General features: G+C 48.2%; 1 protein-coding gene across 1 annotated transcript in view; it reads right to left on the reverse strand.

Annotated features, from left to right (window-relative positions):
• LOC124484328 (lipopolysaccharide-responsive and beige-like anchor protein) overlaps positions 1 to 18,373 on the reverse strand; it is a 135,438-nt gene that overhangs the window by 43,620 nt on the left and 73,445 nt on the right. Inside the window, 3 exon segments of the mRNA XM_047045212.1 lie at positions 1,089 to 1,322; positions 10,972 to 11,080; positions 12,871 to 12,935. Coding sequence (XP_046901168.1) covers positions 1,089 to 1,322; positions 10,972 to 11,080; positions 12,871 to 12,935 — 408 coding nt within the window.

Genomic DNA, 18,373 nt, shown 5'->3' on the forward strand with positions numbered 1-18,373 from the left:
AAAGATATTTAAAACATGTTACATGTAGTTAATAGACATAGGAATCAGCTACATTTTCATTTAAAATTTGAAAGTTTGTGATGAGTGATGGTAGATAGCCAACATAATTTAATCACAAAATTGGGTTAAATTTGAGCGGGGTTGGTTGGCACAGTGATTTTGAAGATATAGGAATTTAATCAAAAAGTGCTAAAACATGTATTATAAGTTTGATGGGGGAGAGGGGCTACTAAGAGGGCTACTGTTAGGCTACTGTTGGGGTTATTATCCCTTTTAAATGTTGTCTAATAAGAATGTTGTTGTCAACATTCCGTTCTTCAGTCTTTTTGCCTGATTCTGAGGATTAGGCATAGGTTTAGGTTTAATACATACATTCCTTCTAATAAATTGCATAAAACATGTTATAGAATGATTAATTGGTTACACTCTTTTATTAAATGTTCAAATTGTTTCTATTGCTTGCTTCATTTTGTGTAACTATAGCATTTTAACATTGTGCCAACCAACCCCATATTGTGTGCCAACCAACCCCGTGATGGGGCTGGTTGGCACAAATGCACAACATGATTTAAATCTCAAATCACCACATTTAAAACAAATATTTGTGTACTTGTAAACGTATTTAATTATGGCTTAGACCATAACGTTTCATTTGCTGCTGGTTAGAATATTCTATCATAAATTATGCCAGAGAAATATGGCAGTCAGTGAAAAGTGTGCCAACCAACCCCGGTCTCCCCTACCCCCTGTCCTGCACATTTGAGATATTTCCCTGCTCCAAAACACCCGAGTCGTAAACAGGCTTCTGACTAACTAGATAACGACCCATTCATTTGAGTCAGGTGTGTTGGAGCAGGAAAACATCTAAAACTGCAGGACAGGGGATACTTGAGGACCAGGGCTGAGAACCACTGCATTAGAGTAACAGGTGTCTTGTACACATCTGAACTTTGTGTTTTGCTGCTGTCTCGGTGTGTTTCTGTACACAGTGTGTGTACACTGATTGTGTGGGTGCCTGGGTGTCCCCCCCCCCCCCCAGAGCGTCCCCTCCCAGAGCGTCCCCCCCCAGAGCGTCCCCTCCCCAGAGCGTCCCCTCCCAGAGCGTCCCCTCCCAGAGCGTCCCCTCCCAGAGCGTCCCCTCCCAGAGCGTCGTACCTGGCGGAGGAGGCCCCCCAGGCGCCGTGCTTGTCCGTCAGGATGTTGACGATCTTCTGGACCAGCTGCGTGGCGGTCACATGGTCGCGGTACTTGGCCGCCCGGATCAGGTGGTCACACATCTTCTCCTCGTCGCGCTTCTCTGCTGCGTACTGGGCACAGTAGGACTGGAGGAGACATGAAGAGGAACAACCACCGTTAGAGAAAACGCCGGCAGCATCTCAGGAAATGAGTCAAGACAAGTCCGAAACATGCATTGTACTTCTATTATTTTAATAGCACAGTGTTGCCTATTTGATCAGGTATATTAGCACTGAGGGGTGAATGACTGAAATAGATGTAATTCTGGAGTTAAAACTCATGAACCTATCCTCAGAAGAGAAGGGAAAGAGGAAGGGGGGAAAAAATGAATAGAATAAAATATAGAAAAGTGCAGGGTCATTTCTGTCACGTTGTCACGGTGATTAATAATGTTGGACTTGTGCATTTACTAATGCTCTCCCCTCAGGGCGCTCGAACCAAAAACATCCACATTGCTCAGGGAGAGACATTATTCTTAGTCTAAGGGTGTTATCAGGAAAGGCCTTTGAACTGTAGAAGAGATGGTGAAGCAAATGCACCTTATACCAGAGAAGAAAAACGCTTGCATCAAAAGGCAGTCCTAATTTCTATTCAAAACAGTACAGAAAGTCAGGAAAAAAAGTTAACCAGAAACAAACTTTAAAGAGAAGCTGAAGGTTGGTCATGTGACTGACTTTCTCATTTCAAATACTTGGCTATCAAAGGGTAACAGTAATATGCACAACAAATATGCACGACTTAAAGGACTGATACAGCAAAACCTCGTACCCCTGCATGTATCTCCTTGCCCAGCAATTCAATTAGGTCTATAAGGAAACACAACTCAGTGGTCGGGGGAAAAGGTTAGTGTGTAAATACCACGAGCAACAATGCAGCGGAATTCCCTTTGAGACCAACATTGTGCAACAAATGAACTTAACCTTTAGCTAAGCCTTCAGAGGAATGCACCTACTTTATACGTCTGGTTGCTGACACGAGCGTAGGAACGCAGCCTGGCGGCTCAAAGTTCCTAGTAAAGTGCTTTCTAATGGGTCCTCCTCTCCAATTTGAACGACCACTTTTCATAGCTGACAGAAAATCTATAGGAATAAAGCACATTAGGGGGGGGCTATTCTGCTAGCTATTGGCCTCTAATTATCAATCTATGTCTGTTTGGGAAGGCCTTGACCGGATATATCTGGGAGGAGGAATATGAGGAGGGGAATGTTTTAATGGTAACGTCCAGAATGGACATGGGGGTGTGTGGTTGAGTGGTTCCACACACACACACACCAAAATCTCCTAAAACATACTTTTAAATATATTTTATATTCAACCTGATTATATTACACAAATGTGCACCTGGAAAGGATGATCCACTGGATAACAATGTTCTTTTTTGTACACTGTAAGACTCCATTACAAGAAGAGACTGAGCCATTCTTTTCTCATTCCGAACATGTCCTTCCTAGTCAAAGTAAGACATGCTGAAACCCAGTGAGGGGAGTCCTGGGATCTTCAGATCCAGTTGTGAACAGAACAACATCATTTCCTGTCTCTCTGACGTGTGGTGTCTGCATTACTAACCAGGTACCTCTGAGTTTGAGCACATAACCATAAACAAACACTTCATCACCCCTGGCTAGCCTGCACAGCCATCCTTCCCAGCCATGCTGCAATAGGCTTTCTAATTGGCTCAAACTAAACCTCTGTGATGTAATGAACTTCCCTATAAGTCAAGTCTTTCCCTCCATGATGTAATGTGCCTTCCTATTGGCTCTGGCTGAGTCTGACTGTGAGGTGAAGTCCAATAGTTCCACTTCCCCCCTGAAATAATAAAGGGACAGCTGTACATATAACTAGCCCGGTTAACAGCCAAACGCAGTTTTGGCTCAAAGTCAGAAAGCACACGTCACGGTCGAGTATGGAGCCGTCTCAACCGAAGTCGTGATGGTTCTCTCTCCCACCGCTGGGTCTATACAGCTGAAGTCCCTCATCCCACCACCGCCTCCTAGCCTTCCCCTCTGCTGACAGAACAAAGACTTGAGACTGAACGAGGAGACACACATCACCCCTCCACTTATTTTAAAGGAAGCGTGTGACTGGGGTGTGGGGGGGGGAGTGAAACGGTGAGAAAAGTGCACTTTACTATTAGCAATGGGAGAGGGGGCGGTAAAGGGTGGTGGATTCTGAAGTCGTGCATGTGTGTGTGTGTATGTGTGGGGCGGGGTTCAATGATGTTTGAGATCAAAGCCAACCATTTGGTTGCTTACAGAAGGAAACCGAAGAGGTCATGGGAAAGACTGTTTGCGTGCGTGTTATACATGTGTGAGGTTGTGTATTGGGTTGGCGGGCCGGTGCAGGGAGGGAGGAAGTTGACGATGAAGTAAGCCCAGGGATTTGGCCGCCACCCCTCTGCAGGGAGGACAGCGAGGGGCGGGGCCAGGGTGGCTGAGAGACCTTGACGACTAGTGACACCGTAATCATCGCCGGGGCCCTCCCTTCACACAGGCCGGCTGACAGGCTGGGACAGCCGGGGCATGCACCCTCCACCAAACGCCAAGCAGAGAAGACAGGGACGGGGGGGGGGAGGTAATGGCCAGCGTTAATCCGAGTAAATTACATCGAGTCGTGTCTCAAACAATTCCTCCGCCGGTCATGTAAATAACGGGAGAACACGTGTAGGGTCTGGCCCCGACTGCAGGGGAGCCAGTGGAAAAGCAGAGGAAAAAACTGTTGATGATGAAACGGAAAGATATTGCTGGAGGGGCCTGCGATATTTGAGTAAATCCCATCCACAGGTTAAATTTAAGAAGTGCACACACAGACCCGACTGAGACTTGAAAGTCCAAAAAGCCATGGCTCCATCGAAAGGCTGTCTGACGTCGGTCAGAGGCAATATTGCTCAGTAGGTCAGTGAGAGGCTGTGTGCGCGTCCCTGTCACTCAGACACTATATCGAAGGAGCCAAGTGGCCTAATGGGCCAGGGGAGAGTGGGTCTAGATCTAATTAGCACGTGTAAACCTGGGTTTTTCCACACTGACTGGTAGAGGTGTGTTTTTCTCGCTGCCACGCCGACACACACCGAGCCTTCCTAGGCCCGGGCGTTGACATGGGGTTTGCAAGGTTATGCCGGCGAAATGGATAAGCGACAGGGGAGGGGAAGAAAAGAAGAAGAAAAGAGAAAAAAGAACCAACCCAGGGATGTTGTTAGAAGAGCTTGATTTACATCATCTTGACTTTGGTGGTGGCACACGGGGGGCTACACGTGATGGAAGGTTGGGCTATCGCCACGGCCGCGTTCCTCACCAATTTTCCCGGTCTGTCGACAGGGGTTCCCAGAGGGTTTCATTTAATAACTAGAAGTAGGGGAGTCTGGCGGGTGGCTAAGACTTGTCCTTGTTTCGTTTCAGAAGAATGCAAATATGTTCCAAATAGGGAATCCCTCCACGAGGAGAACAAGGGGTCCGGGGAGATGAGGGGATGAGATGAGAGGGGAGGAGAGGGGAGGACAGAGGAGGGAACGATCGCAGAAAACAAAAAAAAGAGCTGCTGAAGCAAATTGCTTTCAAAGAGATTCCCTCGCACTTGATCCCTGTGCCCCGCCCGAGTTGGAAGATTGCGCCATCAAGAACAGCGCCGGGGGAATTCAGACAATGGTGAGTGAAGGGAAGGGGAGCGAGGGGAGAAAAATGAAGGCTTAAAAAAGTACAATGGGCGAACAAAAGTCACCGAATGACAACGGCTGACAGGCACCTCCATCCTGAAATGATGCCCTGGTCACAGACACGCTGCTGACTATTGATTTTCCTCTCTCCTCCTCGCTCTCTCTCTCTCTCACTCACTTTCTCTCTCTATCTGTCCGAGACAAAAAATAATCTATCCGAGCAAACAGTCAACCCCCACCCCCCCTTCCCCCTTGACAGCGACCATCAAGGTTAACACAGGTGCAACACTTATCAAAAGTCTCTCTCTCTCTCTCTCTCTCTCTCTCTCTCTCTCTCTCTCTCTCTCTCTCTCTCTCTCTCTCTCTCTCTCTCTCTCTCTCTCTCTCTCTCTCTCTCTCTCTCTCTCTCTCTCTCTCTCTCTCTCTCTCTCTCTCCCCCCCCCCCTCTGCCCTCCTCTCCCCATGTCCATGGTTAGAGTATATAATGGACTGGTCAACAATGCCTGGTGGGTTGGCAGCACTCTCAATCTCCTCTTCCTCCTAGAAGACTCTCTCTCTCTTTCTCTCTCTCTCTGTCCATCTCTCCCTGCCCCTCTACCTAAGAGCACCTCCCCACTCCTCCTCCGGCCACCACCATCAGTCTGTCGGCTTCCTGGTGTCAGGGCGGCGCGGCACCTCAAGGTCGACGGCGGGCTGAAAAATCTGAGGTGTTAAAGCATCGCCCTGCTCCCGGGGGTGTGAAAAATAGTCAAATGCAGGAATGAGGCGGCGGGGATGACTAATCACGCACAGGCTCCGGAGAGGAGAGAGGCTCCGAGGAGGAGAGGGGCTCCGAGGAGGAGAGGCTTGGGACAGAGCAGGAGGAGCTGATGTCTCCAACCTTGAGGTGGACATGGAAGGGGAGCGAAAACACAAAGAATAGAGGAAAACAACGCAAGGCGTCTCAGTTTCATCCAGCTGATTTATGGAGCGCTATATGCAGTACAGCGCCTCTAAGCATAACACTAAACTCATTCTTATAGGTCTAACGTTGGTGGTAAAAAAAAAAAAACTTTTAATTTCAACTCGAATAAAATGTTTGTCTTTGTGTGTGCTGTAACAATGGTACAGTCTATCTATTTATTCCAGGGTGGTGTGTGTGTATGTTTATTTATGTGTGTGTGTGTGTGGGTTTGTGCAGAGTGGAGACAAGGGCCATCATCTCGCTGCTTCCCAGAGCCCAGGGTCAGCTGGCCAGACCTAACGATGTGAGCTGTGGAGGAGGAGGCACCCTGGGACTTCATTACCCAGAGAAGACGGAGTCTCTCTCTCCCCGCTTTTTATCGCAAAGATGTTTTTTTTTTTCTTCTCATTGTTAAGGTTATGACAGAAAGTAATTACCAGTGAGAGCTAGATGGTGATGTCAAGGGTATAGGAGTGGATTTTCTTCCGTGAGGTGCGAGAGGGACAATTACGCTAAGCGCTAATTAGACAGTGATAGTCTGGCTTCCATAGCTTCTCATAACAGCCAATTCGATGACTCTGATATTACAGTGGGAAGGGATGTGGGGGAGAAGGACTTGTCTGTGAAAACAGAGGGGAAAGAAAAGAGAGAAAGGAAAAAAAAGAGGAGAAAGATGGATGAAAGAAAAAGAATGACCCAAGTCTTGCTCCCGCTCTCCTATCTGGGTCGTCTCATCTGCCCTGGAGCCCACCACTTCTCATTCCTAATGAAAGATGCTGCAAAAGCGGTTTGATTTCTCTCCTTCCTCTTTCCCATTCTTCCTTTGCATTTCCCCTTCACTCTCTTTCGCTTATCTCTCTCTCTCTCTTTTCCTTTCTTTCTTCCTTCCTCCTCCATCCTCATCCATCCTCCCCCGCTCCCTCTCTCTCTCACCATCTCGCTCTCCCCTCTACCCTGAGATATCAGAGGCCATAGCTTGCTGTGTATAGGGTGGTGTGATCTGCAGATCTCCTGCACATTAAGGATCCCATTAGATAGAGAACACTAAAAGATAATTGGATTTCCTCCCTGCACCCCCAATCCACCCCCCAAGTTATCTTCATCTCTGTTTCACCCTCAGACGCCTACAATAACTTACTCTCATGGCCAGAGATAACTCAATTCTGCTACACAGGGAGAGGGGGACAGAGAGAGAAAGAGAGAGAGAGAGGTGGAGAGACAGTTGAAGATACAAAAAGAGCAAGAGAAACACATGGTGAGAGAGAGAGAAATAAGAAAAGGGACAGAGAGAAAATTAAGGGAGAGGAAAAAGAGAGAAAAAAAAAGATGAGTGGAGAGAGAGAGAGCGAGAGAGAGAGCGAGAGAGAGCGAGAGAGAGAGAGCGCGAGAGAGAGAGAGAGCGCATGTGTTTCCAGTCTCCAAAAGCAAGCAGTGTCTAAATCACAGGGCTCCTCCATCACGTCTGCTCCCGTGGATATGAACTCTGACAGGGATCAAACATAAATTAGTCTTTTATCTGCTGAATAATTCACTGTGGCCGTGGCTGGGGGCTCCCCTCTCCTGCGTTTGCAGCGGTGCGGGGAGGCTGCTGAGGGGCCTGCCAGACGTTACACAGCGACAGCCCCACCAGTCTGGACCACACAAACCAGGAAGTGGTCACTCTCTGGAGGACCAACATTACTGCTGTGGCCAACGTTCCATTGTCACGTAGCGCGTTCATTTAATAACCGGGTGATCGGTTACTGTGGTCAACTGGAAAAGGCAATGGGACACTGAAGTTGGAACTGAGAGATGATGATCTTTCTCCAACTTTTACTTGTAGATGTTATATGACCCGCACACAACCGATCCGAACTCATCGTAAAATCTAATCTCCACATAATCTTCATCAACCCAAACGCCAGATGAACACAGATATATTTTTTAAGTACAGTAAAAAAAAAAAAAAACGAATAAAAGTGTTTTCCTCTTCCCAGAGGGCATGTTTCATTGGCCTGTTATTTTTATGGCACCGCTGCAAAATGAAAGCATGGTTCGAATGAAGAGGGGGGGAAAAATCAATACGGCAATATCAGCCACGCACTTATCAGTAGCTGGCTTCTCTCTCAGAGGTCACCGAGGAGCAGACCAGTGTTTAAGTGGGGAATTCAATTGTGAAACATGTTGTTTTCTTTTTTTGGGCCCCGACTGCAGCAGTATCTGATTAGAAACTATTGGTGTAGTGGATGGCAGGGAGGAACAAAGAAATATGTAATGATTTAACGTGCTTAACAAACATATTCAAAGAGAGTTATGCCGGTTGTCTGGTGCGAAGAGTGAGCGTGAAAAAGGCTGACAATGTATGACCTGGTCTGACAGCCCTTAGCTGCCCCAAACACAATATAACTGGCATTTGAATGTTCACATCCACTAGGCTAGTGGTTCCCAACCCTGGTCCTCAGGGCACCCCTGTCCTGCATGTTTTAGATGTTTCCCTGCTCCAAGACACCTGATTCAAATAAATGGGTCGTTATTCAGCTCTGCAGAAGCCTGCTTATGACCATTCATTTGAATCAGGTGTGTTGGCACAGGGAAACATCTAAACCAGTCAGGACAGGGTGTCCTGATGACCAGGGTTGGGAACCACTAGGACTAGGCAACACTGTTACATATTGTGTAGCATTCCTTAAAGACAACACTGAAACCACATCATACTTGAACATTCAAAAAAACATGAAGCCACAGTATGGATAAAAACAAGACTGTCTCAAGAACAGAAATGCAGACAACTCACATCTCTGGGTCTCTGGAGAAAATGTTTGTCTTCCTCAAACTTATGTTTCGTGGGAAGCAACTACTAAATAATCCAACGGAAGACCTGTCGTCCTTGGCCTGCCTTTGGTTGTCAAGTGCACTCGGCAACCCAACATCTGACAGAGATAATCTACGGTGTCTAGGGTTGCAGGACGCACAACCTGTCAAGACTAATAAGTTGTGTGTGTTTGGGACCATTCTGCAGAGTACGACTGCTTGGGACTGGGACATTTACACATGAAAGAAAGAAAGAAAGAAAGAAAAAGAAAATGAGTGAAGCTATTGCTTAAGTGCCATGACTGTGACAAGACCTGGAGGTGGTTCGAGCACAGATCTCCTGTGTCACTTAGCAGAGACTTTAAGTAAAGGTGCACTGAATGGAACACTGCCAGTGTGTTAGCTTAGTTCTAATGCCATCAAGAGATGATATGGACAAGAGAATGGTAATTAGATTGGGTTTGGGGCGGCAAGGACTACTCCCTGGAGTGGGCTGTCAGACCAGGACATATCCTGCTCCACGCTCAGCTGGGAAACAGGGATCTGTGGAAAGGGGGAGAGCGATGGAGACACACTCACACACAGCTGAGAAGAAGAGGCTCTGGAGGTGTGTGTGTGTGTGTGTGTGTGTGTGTGTGGTGAGAGGATTCAAGCTGTCTGTGTTTTCTGAAGACGAAAATTTGGCCACAGGGCCGAATTCTGTCTCTTCCTCTTCGCTTGCACACGTACTCCCACGCACCTACGCTCTGTAGACAGACACATCGCGGAAGTGTTGACGAGGTGCACGCGACGTAACGTGCACCTCGTCACGTGACGTCGCACCAGCATGCATAGACCCACCTCACCTGGACACTGAGGGCGGGTGGCCGGAAAGAGGTGTGTGGGGGGGGGGGGGGGGGGGGCTGAAACGTAAACTTGTCAGTCAAACAGAAACGCCAACCAGGGAGAGCGTGGGAGCCGACGGGGGAGGGAACAGGTTAGCGGCCCTCGCGGTCAGAACGCTGACACGTGAGCTGCACCTCACCTATGAGCTCTGAGGACGCGCCAGACGGCTTTATCGCCTCGAACCCGTAAAGAAAGCATACCATGTTACCACGGGCGGGGGTGTGGGGGGGGGGGGGGGTCAGCACCTCTCATACCTGTCTGTGGATTTTAGTGACGGCAGGATCCTGAGGAGGGAGGGAGGCAGGGCAAAGGGTTTGGGGAAGGATGCCGTATTCCTGTCACGGGCAAAATACACCCCCAGTGGGAGTAGAACGGACAGGGCCTCAGCAGGGGCAGGAAATGATTCAGGGCGATTGAGAGAGGAAAGAAGGGAGGGAGAAAGAAAAGGAGAGAGGGAGGGTTTAGGCCCCATCGAGGAGTGCCCGTGGTTTGGGGGGAGGGGGGGTACCACTGGTGCTGCACGAGAAAGGCAGCGTTTGTGTGTTGCATTGGCAGAGTGTGTGTGTGTGTGTGCCTTCCAACAGGGCTACGGGGCCTGCAGCTACGTCGGGAAGCACAGCGATAAATGAACATGCCTTTATGTTTGGCTCGTCAGTTGTGCTCGGCCCACTCTGGTGTGTGTGTGTGTGTGTGTGTGTGCGCACATGTCTCTGGTGACAGTACAGAATGTGTGAGACATAATTATCCGGCGGAGTGGGGCTGTGTTTGAAAAGAAAACATGGGTTCTCTGGGTGTGTGTGACAGGTCTAGCGAAGGTGACAGACAGGTTTAGAACTCAGAGCCGGTCAACGCCAACAACCCCTGTGAGAGCGTGTGCTGCTGGGAGGGTGTTTTTGTTCAATAGCGCTAGACCGAATTTGAAAACATTTAACTGACTTTATCAAACTGGGCTTTAATGGGATTGGCTTAGAGCTCCAAACAGACCGGGCCGAAGCGGGCCAGCTGAAAGCTCCTGCAGCTCTCACAGAGACAGATGGAAAGGTGAAATACATCTAGTCTATTTTTCAAGGTGAAGCACAAAGAAGGAGGTGAAGAAAGGGGTTGTAAACTTTGTTAGTAAGTTATTCTTACATCATCGTCTCAATGAGGGCTTGAAATAGGCCACCATTTTGGCTCGAAGGCCTTCCCTCGTAGGCCTACAGGCTTCTTGGAAAAGAGCTCCTGCAGTTTGCAAATATTTTTTTTCCCCAGAGGCCATTCTGTGTTAACTAAGTACATTTTCGTGAATTATTCTGCATTCACGCCAGTGTCAGAAATGACACATTTTTGGCTCAAATTAATGTATTGATATTACACGTTCTGATGGTCCTCCAATGCGATCAACCCGGGTCTGACGTTATTCCCAGCGTTGGGATTTCCGACTTCAAATGGAAAGCAGCAGAGCACGGCGGCCATTTTGTGTCAGTCTCACCTCAAACTCTGCGTGCTTGTGGATGTCCTCGGCTCTCTGTCGGCTGAGGATGAACTCGGCCTCGTTGGCCACGCGCACCAGATGGTCCTTCATGGTGTGACTCAGCAGTCTGGAAACACACGAGGCACATAGGAGCTACTCAAACACCTCCAGACTCATTCAGAACGCACACTGTACTGTTTCATTCGTTAACAAAATCTATCTGGCTAATGCATACTAAATAAGGTCTGGTCTTTTTCTTCCATAATTGGATGGAATGAATATTAACACTGTGAACCAAGTGTTTGTTCATAATTACAGTTTATTTGTATTTTTCAAGCAGCATATAAAACAACACAAAACAGCTATTCATTCAACATGGCACCCAAAAGCTTGTTCAACTTGGAACTTCAAGAGGACCCGCTAGAATAACCTCATAATAACCAGAAAATGACCAAAACCGACCGTGCAAAATGACCAGAAAACTGGGTGAGTAGTGGACCAGAGCGTTGCTTCACTCGGGGGGCCGGGGTGCTAATTGATTTGTTAATGATATGGATCTGACATGGGGAGGAGGGGGGGGGACCTCTGCTCCAGCTGCTACACATGTAGACCCCTTATCTATTCTAATAAAACATTCATGCCTTGATGGAACAAGGGATACTGTGTGTGTAGGTGTGTGTGTGTCAGCGTCAAAAGGACCGCTCGCCAGCTTCAGAGGTCAGGCCTGTGCAAAGTGGAACAATAACAGGCCAGAGGCCTGGGGGAGGGGCTGAGAGGAGGGGGAGAGGGGGCTCAGAGAGAGGGCTGGAGGAGGAGGCGGAGGGGGGAGAAGGGGGCAGGGGTCTTTGTAACCCAAGCCTGCAGTCTCAGCCCAGGGCAGCGGGGGAGCGGAGGTGCTGAGGCCTCAGGAGCCTCTCTGGCCCCTGAGAAGCCTGCCATCAATAACCTCTACTGCTGCTGCTGCTGCTGCTCTTTATGGTGCCTGCCTCTTCCCTCTCTCTCACACACACACACACACACACACCTCTCACACATACTTCACACACACACACACACATTCACGTAGTACTGTGTGTGCACAAGCACATACACCAACATTCACACACACACAGACCAACACCTTTCCGACTGCTCCCATGACCCGTCTACCTCTCAGACTGTGTGCAGCACAACCCCACGTAGGTGACCTGAGTTAGAGATCAGGCCTTCTGCTTCAAAGTGGATTACAGCCCTGCCCTCGCTATCTCTCACATCTCACAAACACACCTACACACACACAGACAGAAAGACAAGGAAGTCTATGGCAGCACTTATTTAGCATTACCTTGGATTAGCGTGCGCTAATTCCATGGGCTGGGGGGATCGTTAATGCAAATGTAAATGCTGGACCGTCTAACTCTAATATTGATAGGCGGTGTGCGTAAGTCAGGAGTGGGAGAAGGGGGGGGAGGGTGCGGGGGGGGGCTCACAAAGGACATGAAAGACAAGAGAGAGGCAGAGAGTGAAACAAAGAGAGAAAGAGAGGCAAACAGACAGACAGACAGACTCAAGAGGACAAGAGAGAGTGTGTCACCTCCTCCCGTCCTTGTCCACCCTTCCTCTCCTCCCCTCCCTCCCTCAGGGAAAGGCAGGTATTGACGGAGCCTTGAACTCCGGGGCCTCAGTTTCCCAGCTCCTCTTTATACAGCCATTGATTTTGTTTTTTTGCTACAATAGGAGTACCGTAAACTGAGTGCCCTAGGGCTTGGGTGAAACAGTGTGTGTGTGTGTACAACTGTGTGATTACACACTTGCAAAAGGGTGTGTGTGTGTGTGTGTGTGTGTGCAGATTGACTGAGTTGAGGATTCGATTATTAATTGGGGCTGGATCAGGGAGTGTGTGTGTGTGTGTGTGTGTGGGGGTGGGGGGGTACATACCTGCCCTCGTTGACCAGCTCGATGAAGGCCAGACCAGCGTTCTTCTGGATGGAGTTCTGCCACTCCTGAGGACACAGACAGAAACACAGGCTCGTCACACCAACCTGAAGCATCCAGAGACACAACCACACACACACTAGCTACTGGGCATCAGATTGGGATGTTGACATTGGTCGTTTTTTTGTTGATAACAAGCGGCAGTCTTTAACATAGGAGCAAGAAGTGGAGGGAGAGAACAAAGATGGCTAGGTTTCTTTTAAGAGACACATGTGAGACTCTGGCTTTGGCTGACTGGATGATGATGAAACTCTAAAAGATACTTATTTATTTTATTGCAGTATCACGGTCAAAGGTGTCAATTCAAGAAACTCTACCCAGTGTAAATCTACCATGTGAGGGGCTCGGAATAGAGGGAGGAAAAAACGGCTGCCGTGACCGTTCATGTTCTGTTCCATATTTCAACACCTTCATGCAAACAATAAAACAGGCGGGTCACAGGTCTGTCGGAACTCGCGCCCTCCCTCTTCTCTCCCTCTCCTCTAGGGAACAGGAGAGGACCACATGAAAGCCACACGGTGAAGTGCTAAAGCAGCTAAGTACCCCGCCTGAACTCATAACTCACGGCCTGCAGACGGAGCGTACGGCTACTGTGCCCCCACCTCGCCCATAATCACATTTCTTGAATAATTCATTTCTAATCAGTAGCTATTTCCTGTGGTGGTTAGTCGAACTGAGCAGCTGATAACAAACTGCTTCCTGTACGCTGAGGGATGGAGGGGGGGGATTCAGACGGTGGGAGAAAATTGCAACCAAAACAAACACGATTCGATTGTGTTAACATGTGGAGGGACAGAAAATGCCTGTCATGAGCTGTGTGTCTGAGTGCTGGTATATGCCTGTCCATGCATATGATTCTCTGTGTGTGTGTGTGTGTATACGTGTGTCTATCAGTGTATTTAACTGTGCACTCATCATCTCCTCCACTGCCAGAGGAAGCTGGATGTTTATGTACACAGAGAAGGCTCTTTGTAAACGCAGAGAGCCCGGAGGGGAGACATGACGACAACATGACAAGCGGAAGTTGAACGTGCGTGTGTGCGTGCACCAGAGTGCGTGTGTGAGAGTGTGTGTGTGTCTATCAAACACTACAATTATCAACATGAAGTTTACTCCCTCTAGCGTGACAAATGCAAGACCATCGTGCCCAATCACCCACAATGGACGTGCAGTTACACGGGCCGTTCTATGAACACGCCTGTACATCGTCATGCTTAAGATTAACTGTACGTCAACACCGCAACTCACTCAGACTAAGCCATGTTCACAAGTGGTTTGTGTCCAATTCAAACATATTGGCATTGACCTTGTTTACTACGGAGTCTCAACTAAAATGGCCACTGAGGGAATAGGCATCATGGTTGGGAAAGGAGAGGAAACAGTGTGTGTGTGAGATGTGGTTTGGAGTTAAGGTATGTGAAAGCAGTCTTCCAGGGCCACTGGACTTGAAGGACACTAAACATGAGCCCTGGCTACTTGCCCGAGGCAGAGCATGGGGGGAGATGCTAGGTTAGGCTAGTTTAAGATAGCGTAGAACCCTAAAGACTGGGCTATAGGGCGATGCAGACCAGGCCTGAAATAAACACCTCAGGAAACGGGGGGTGTAAACAGAGGCGGGCTCTCTCAGGGAAACCAGGAAGAAAGAGAAACTAGAGGTCATTTCCTGTGGTTAGACCATTTCCCTATTGAAATGTCCTGTTACATGGGAATTTGAGTTGGGTTTAGTTTTTTTTTAAGGACTTCAATGCCCCAAACTGAAACACCCCCACATTGACAAAAACAACCAAACTTAAAATCGCTTTTGGCTGCTACGGATCGAAAGTACACAAATCAGAAAGCCTAAATTCCAAGGCTAACGCAGTCATGGCAGCGTTTTCCTATGACCAGGTGATAAACTAGCCTCTGGCTAGTCCTTCTTGATGTTGGCTAAAGCCGATAGCAAGACTAATGGTGTCATTACCAGTGGAGAAATGACATTATAGTTGAATTAAGGAACCAATGACCCTGATCAGCGGGGGCATTTCCTGGTGACAAAGAGGTGGACAGGGCAGGAGGGTCTCTGATGGGGTATTGGATTCTTGGGGCCTGACCTGGTCAGTGGTGTCAAGGCTTTTATGGCTGTGATAGGGGACATCCCATACTGCCACAGATGAGAAGATACAAGCAGCCATTTGTGACCTCTGACCTATAACCTGACCTTGCCGTGGGCTGGAGGGGACCTCTGTCTCTGATAGGGGGAGATGAAAGGGGGACGCCGTGGATGGGAACGATTGGGTCGATGTGATTCTGCCAGAAAACGAATGCGACGCAGGACAATGAACTTGTTTCCTGTATTGTTTGTTGCGGTTTGCTGTAGCGTTTCTTTATTTAGTCTGTGTGTGTGAGAAAGAGAGAGAAAGAGGGAAAGAGAGACAGGGGAAAAGAGAGAAGGTTTGTGTGTGTGTGTGTGTGTGTGTGTATGAGATCACGCGTGTGTTTGTGTATCAAACAAAAAGTTATGAGTTTATGATGCCTTTGTGAAAACGCCACTCTCAATCAGCGGGCGGATAGGCCAGCGCCTTGTTTGGGTCTGTCTGGGAAGATGATGGGCAGAGAGTGTAAACACAGCAGCTAAGCCACCAGTCATCAGGACTGATTATCCATAATCAACATCAGCCACTGACGAACCCCAGGCCCCTCCACCAATCGCCATGGAAACCCAGAGCTGCAGCACCAGACAAGGAATTCAGAAAACCTTGAGGAGAAAAAAAAAACAAAAAATTCTGAAAGAAGAAAAAGAAAAAAGTCAAATGTTCTCCGAACCAAAAATAAACAAGTCACTTGTGTGCTCGGTTTCCATCAGTCATAATCACAAGTATTTGTTTGTTTTCCAAGCAAGGCTGGAGGATTGAGCTTTGGATGGGAACAACGTGAGTGTTAATCCTCACAGGGAGGCAGAGGGTGGGTGTTCAGTCGCGACGCGTCGGAGATGTCACTGTTTTGTTTTACAGGGCTTGGAAAACACCCTACTGTAATGGTTTGGATCAGCAGCTCACAACATGGTGACATGGAGGCAGTCTGAATACCCCAGCTCTCTACACAACATGGTGACATGGAGGCAGTCTGAATACCCCAGCTCTCTACACAGCATGGTGACATGGAGGCAGTCTGAATACCCCAGCTCTCTACACAACATGGTGACATGGAGGCAGTCTGAATACCCCAGCTCTCTACACAACATGGTGACATGGAGGCAGTCTGAATACCCCAGCTCTCTACACAACATGGTGACATGGAGGCAGTCTGAATACCCCAGCTCTCTACACAACATGGTGACATGGAGGCAGTCTGAATACCCCAGCTCTCTACACAGCATGGTGACATGGAGGCAGTCTGAATACCCCAGCTCTCTACACAACATGGTGACATGGAGGCAGTCTGAATACCCCAGCTCTCTACACAACATGGTGACATGGAGGCAGTCTGAATACCCCAGCTCTCTACACAACATGGTGACATGGAGGCAGTCTGAATACCCCAGCTCTCTACACAACATGGTGACATGGAGGCAGTCTGAATACCCCAGCTCTCTACACAGCATGGTGACATGGAGGCAGTCTGAATACCCCAGCTCTCTACACAACATGGTGACATGGAGGCAGTCTGAATACCCCAGCTCTCTACACAGCATGGTGACATGGAGGCAGTCTGAATACCCCAGCTCTCTACACAACATGGTGACATGGAGGCAGTCTGAATACCCCAGCTCTCTACACAACATGGTGACATGGAGGCAGTCTGAATACCCCAGCTCTCTACACAGCATGGTGACATGGAGGCAGTCTGAATACCCCAGCTCTCTACACAGCATGGTGACATGGAGGCAGTCTGAATACCCCAGCTCTCTACACAACATGGTGACATGGAGGCAGTCTGAATACCCCAGCTCTCTACACAACATGGTGACATGGAGGCAGTCTGAATACCCCAGCTCTCTACACAACATGGTGACATGGAGGCAGTCTGAATACCCCAGCTCTCTACACAACATGGTGACATGGAGGCAGTCTGAATACCCCAGCTCTCTACACAACATGGTGACATGGAGGCAGTCTGAATACCCCAGCTCTCTACACAACATGGTGACATGGAGGCAGTCTGAATACCCCAGCTCTCTACACAGCATGGTGACATGGAGGCAGTCTGAATACCCCAGCTCTCTACACAACATGGTGACATGGAGGCAGTCTGAATACCCCAGCTCTCTACACAGCATGGTGACATGGAGGCAGTCTGAATACCCCAGCTCTCTACACAACATGGTGACATGGAGGCAGTCTGAATACCCCAGCTCTCTACACAACATGGTGACATGGAGGCAGTCTGAATACCCCAGCTCTCTACACAGCATGGTGACATGGAGGCAGTCTGAATACCCCAGCTCTCTACACAGCATGGTGACATGGAGGCAGTCTGAATACCCCAGCTCTCTACACAGCATGGTGACATGGAGGCAGTCTGAATACCCCAGCTCTCTACACAACATGGTGACATGGAGGCAGTCTGAATACCCCAGCTCTCTACACAACATGGTGACATGGAGGCAGTCTGAATACCCCAGCTCTCTACACAGCATGGTGACATGGAGGCAGTCTGAATACCCCAGCTCTCTACACAACACTTGTCATGCTTCCCATTGGTGTCCATCTGTTTCAGATTCCAGAAGGAATCAATCCGTGATTTAGCTATGGCATAAATGTTTCGTCATGTAAATTGCACGTTTATGTGTTGTGACAACATTGAGGGTTTTCTCTCAGATTAGGACTATGATGCATGCTATAATGTGTATCACTCCTCAACAGAGGCCTGACGAGCAGCTTGATGTGCTGCTAAACTCCTATGTTTCCGTTATGGCTTCAAATAGCTCCAATCAGAGTGAGATCAGAGCGTTCATTGATTATAATATTTTATTTATTTATTGTATATTATCTTTTTTATAGCTATCCTATTGGTTGAGAAAAGAAAAGTGTGTTTTTCCCCAACAATGTGTGAATCTTATGAATGCACTTATGGCAAGTAAAAGTCTAATGTATTTCCACTGGTATCTGACTGGTGGACCAACAACCTACATTGTCAAAACAAAGGCAGCTACTAACATGTTTCATTATTTCTCACCAAGGGGTTAGAAATAAGTCTTGTTCCACTGTAGTCAAAGAATGATCCGTAGCACTGCCCCTCTCCCCCCACCAGACCTGCTGACACCTCCAGACACCCTGATACCTGAGCTGGAGCAGGAGGGTGGGAGGGACAGAGGGAGACACATGGAGAACATTCCAAACCCTGGTGACTCAGGATCCCGCCAGGTAGACCAACACTGTTAATGTCTGTCAGTGTAACAAAGAAATCTAATAAAAAAAAGTCACAAAGAAAATACAAATACAATTCCAAAAATATATATACAGTTTGT

The sequence above is a fragment of the Hypomesus transpacificus genome, chromosome 22, assembly GCF_021917145.1.
Source record: "Hypomesus transpacificus isolate Combined female chromosome 22, fHypTra1, whole genome shotgun sequence".
Classification (NCBI taxonomy): domain Eukaryota; kingdom Metazoa; phylum Chordata; class Actinopteri; order Osmeriformes; family Osmeridae; genus Hypomesus; species Hypomesus transpacificus.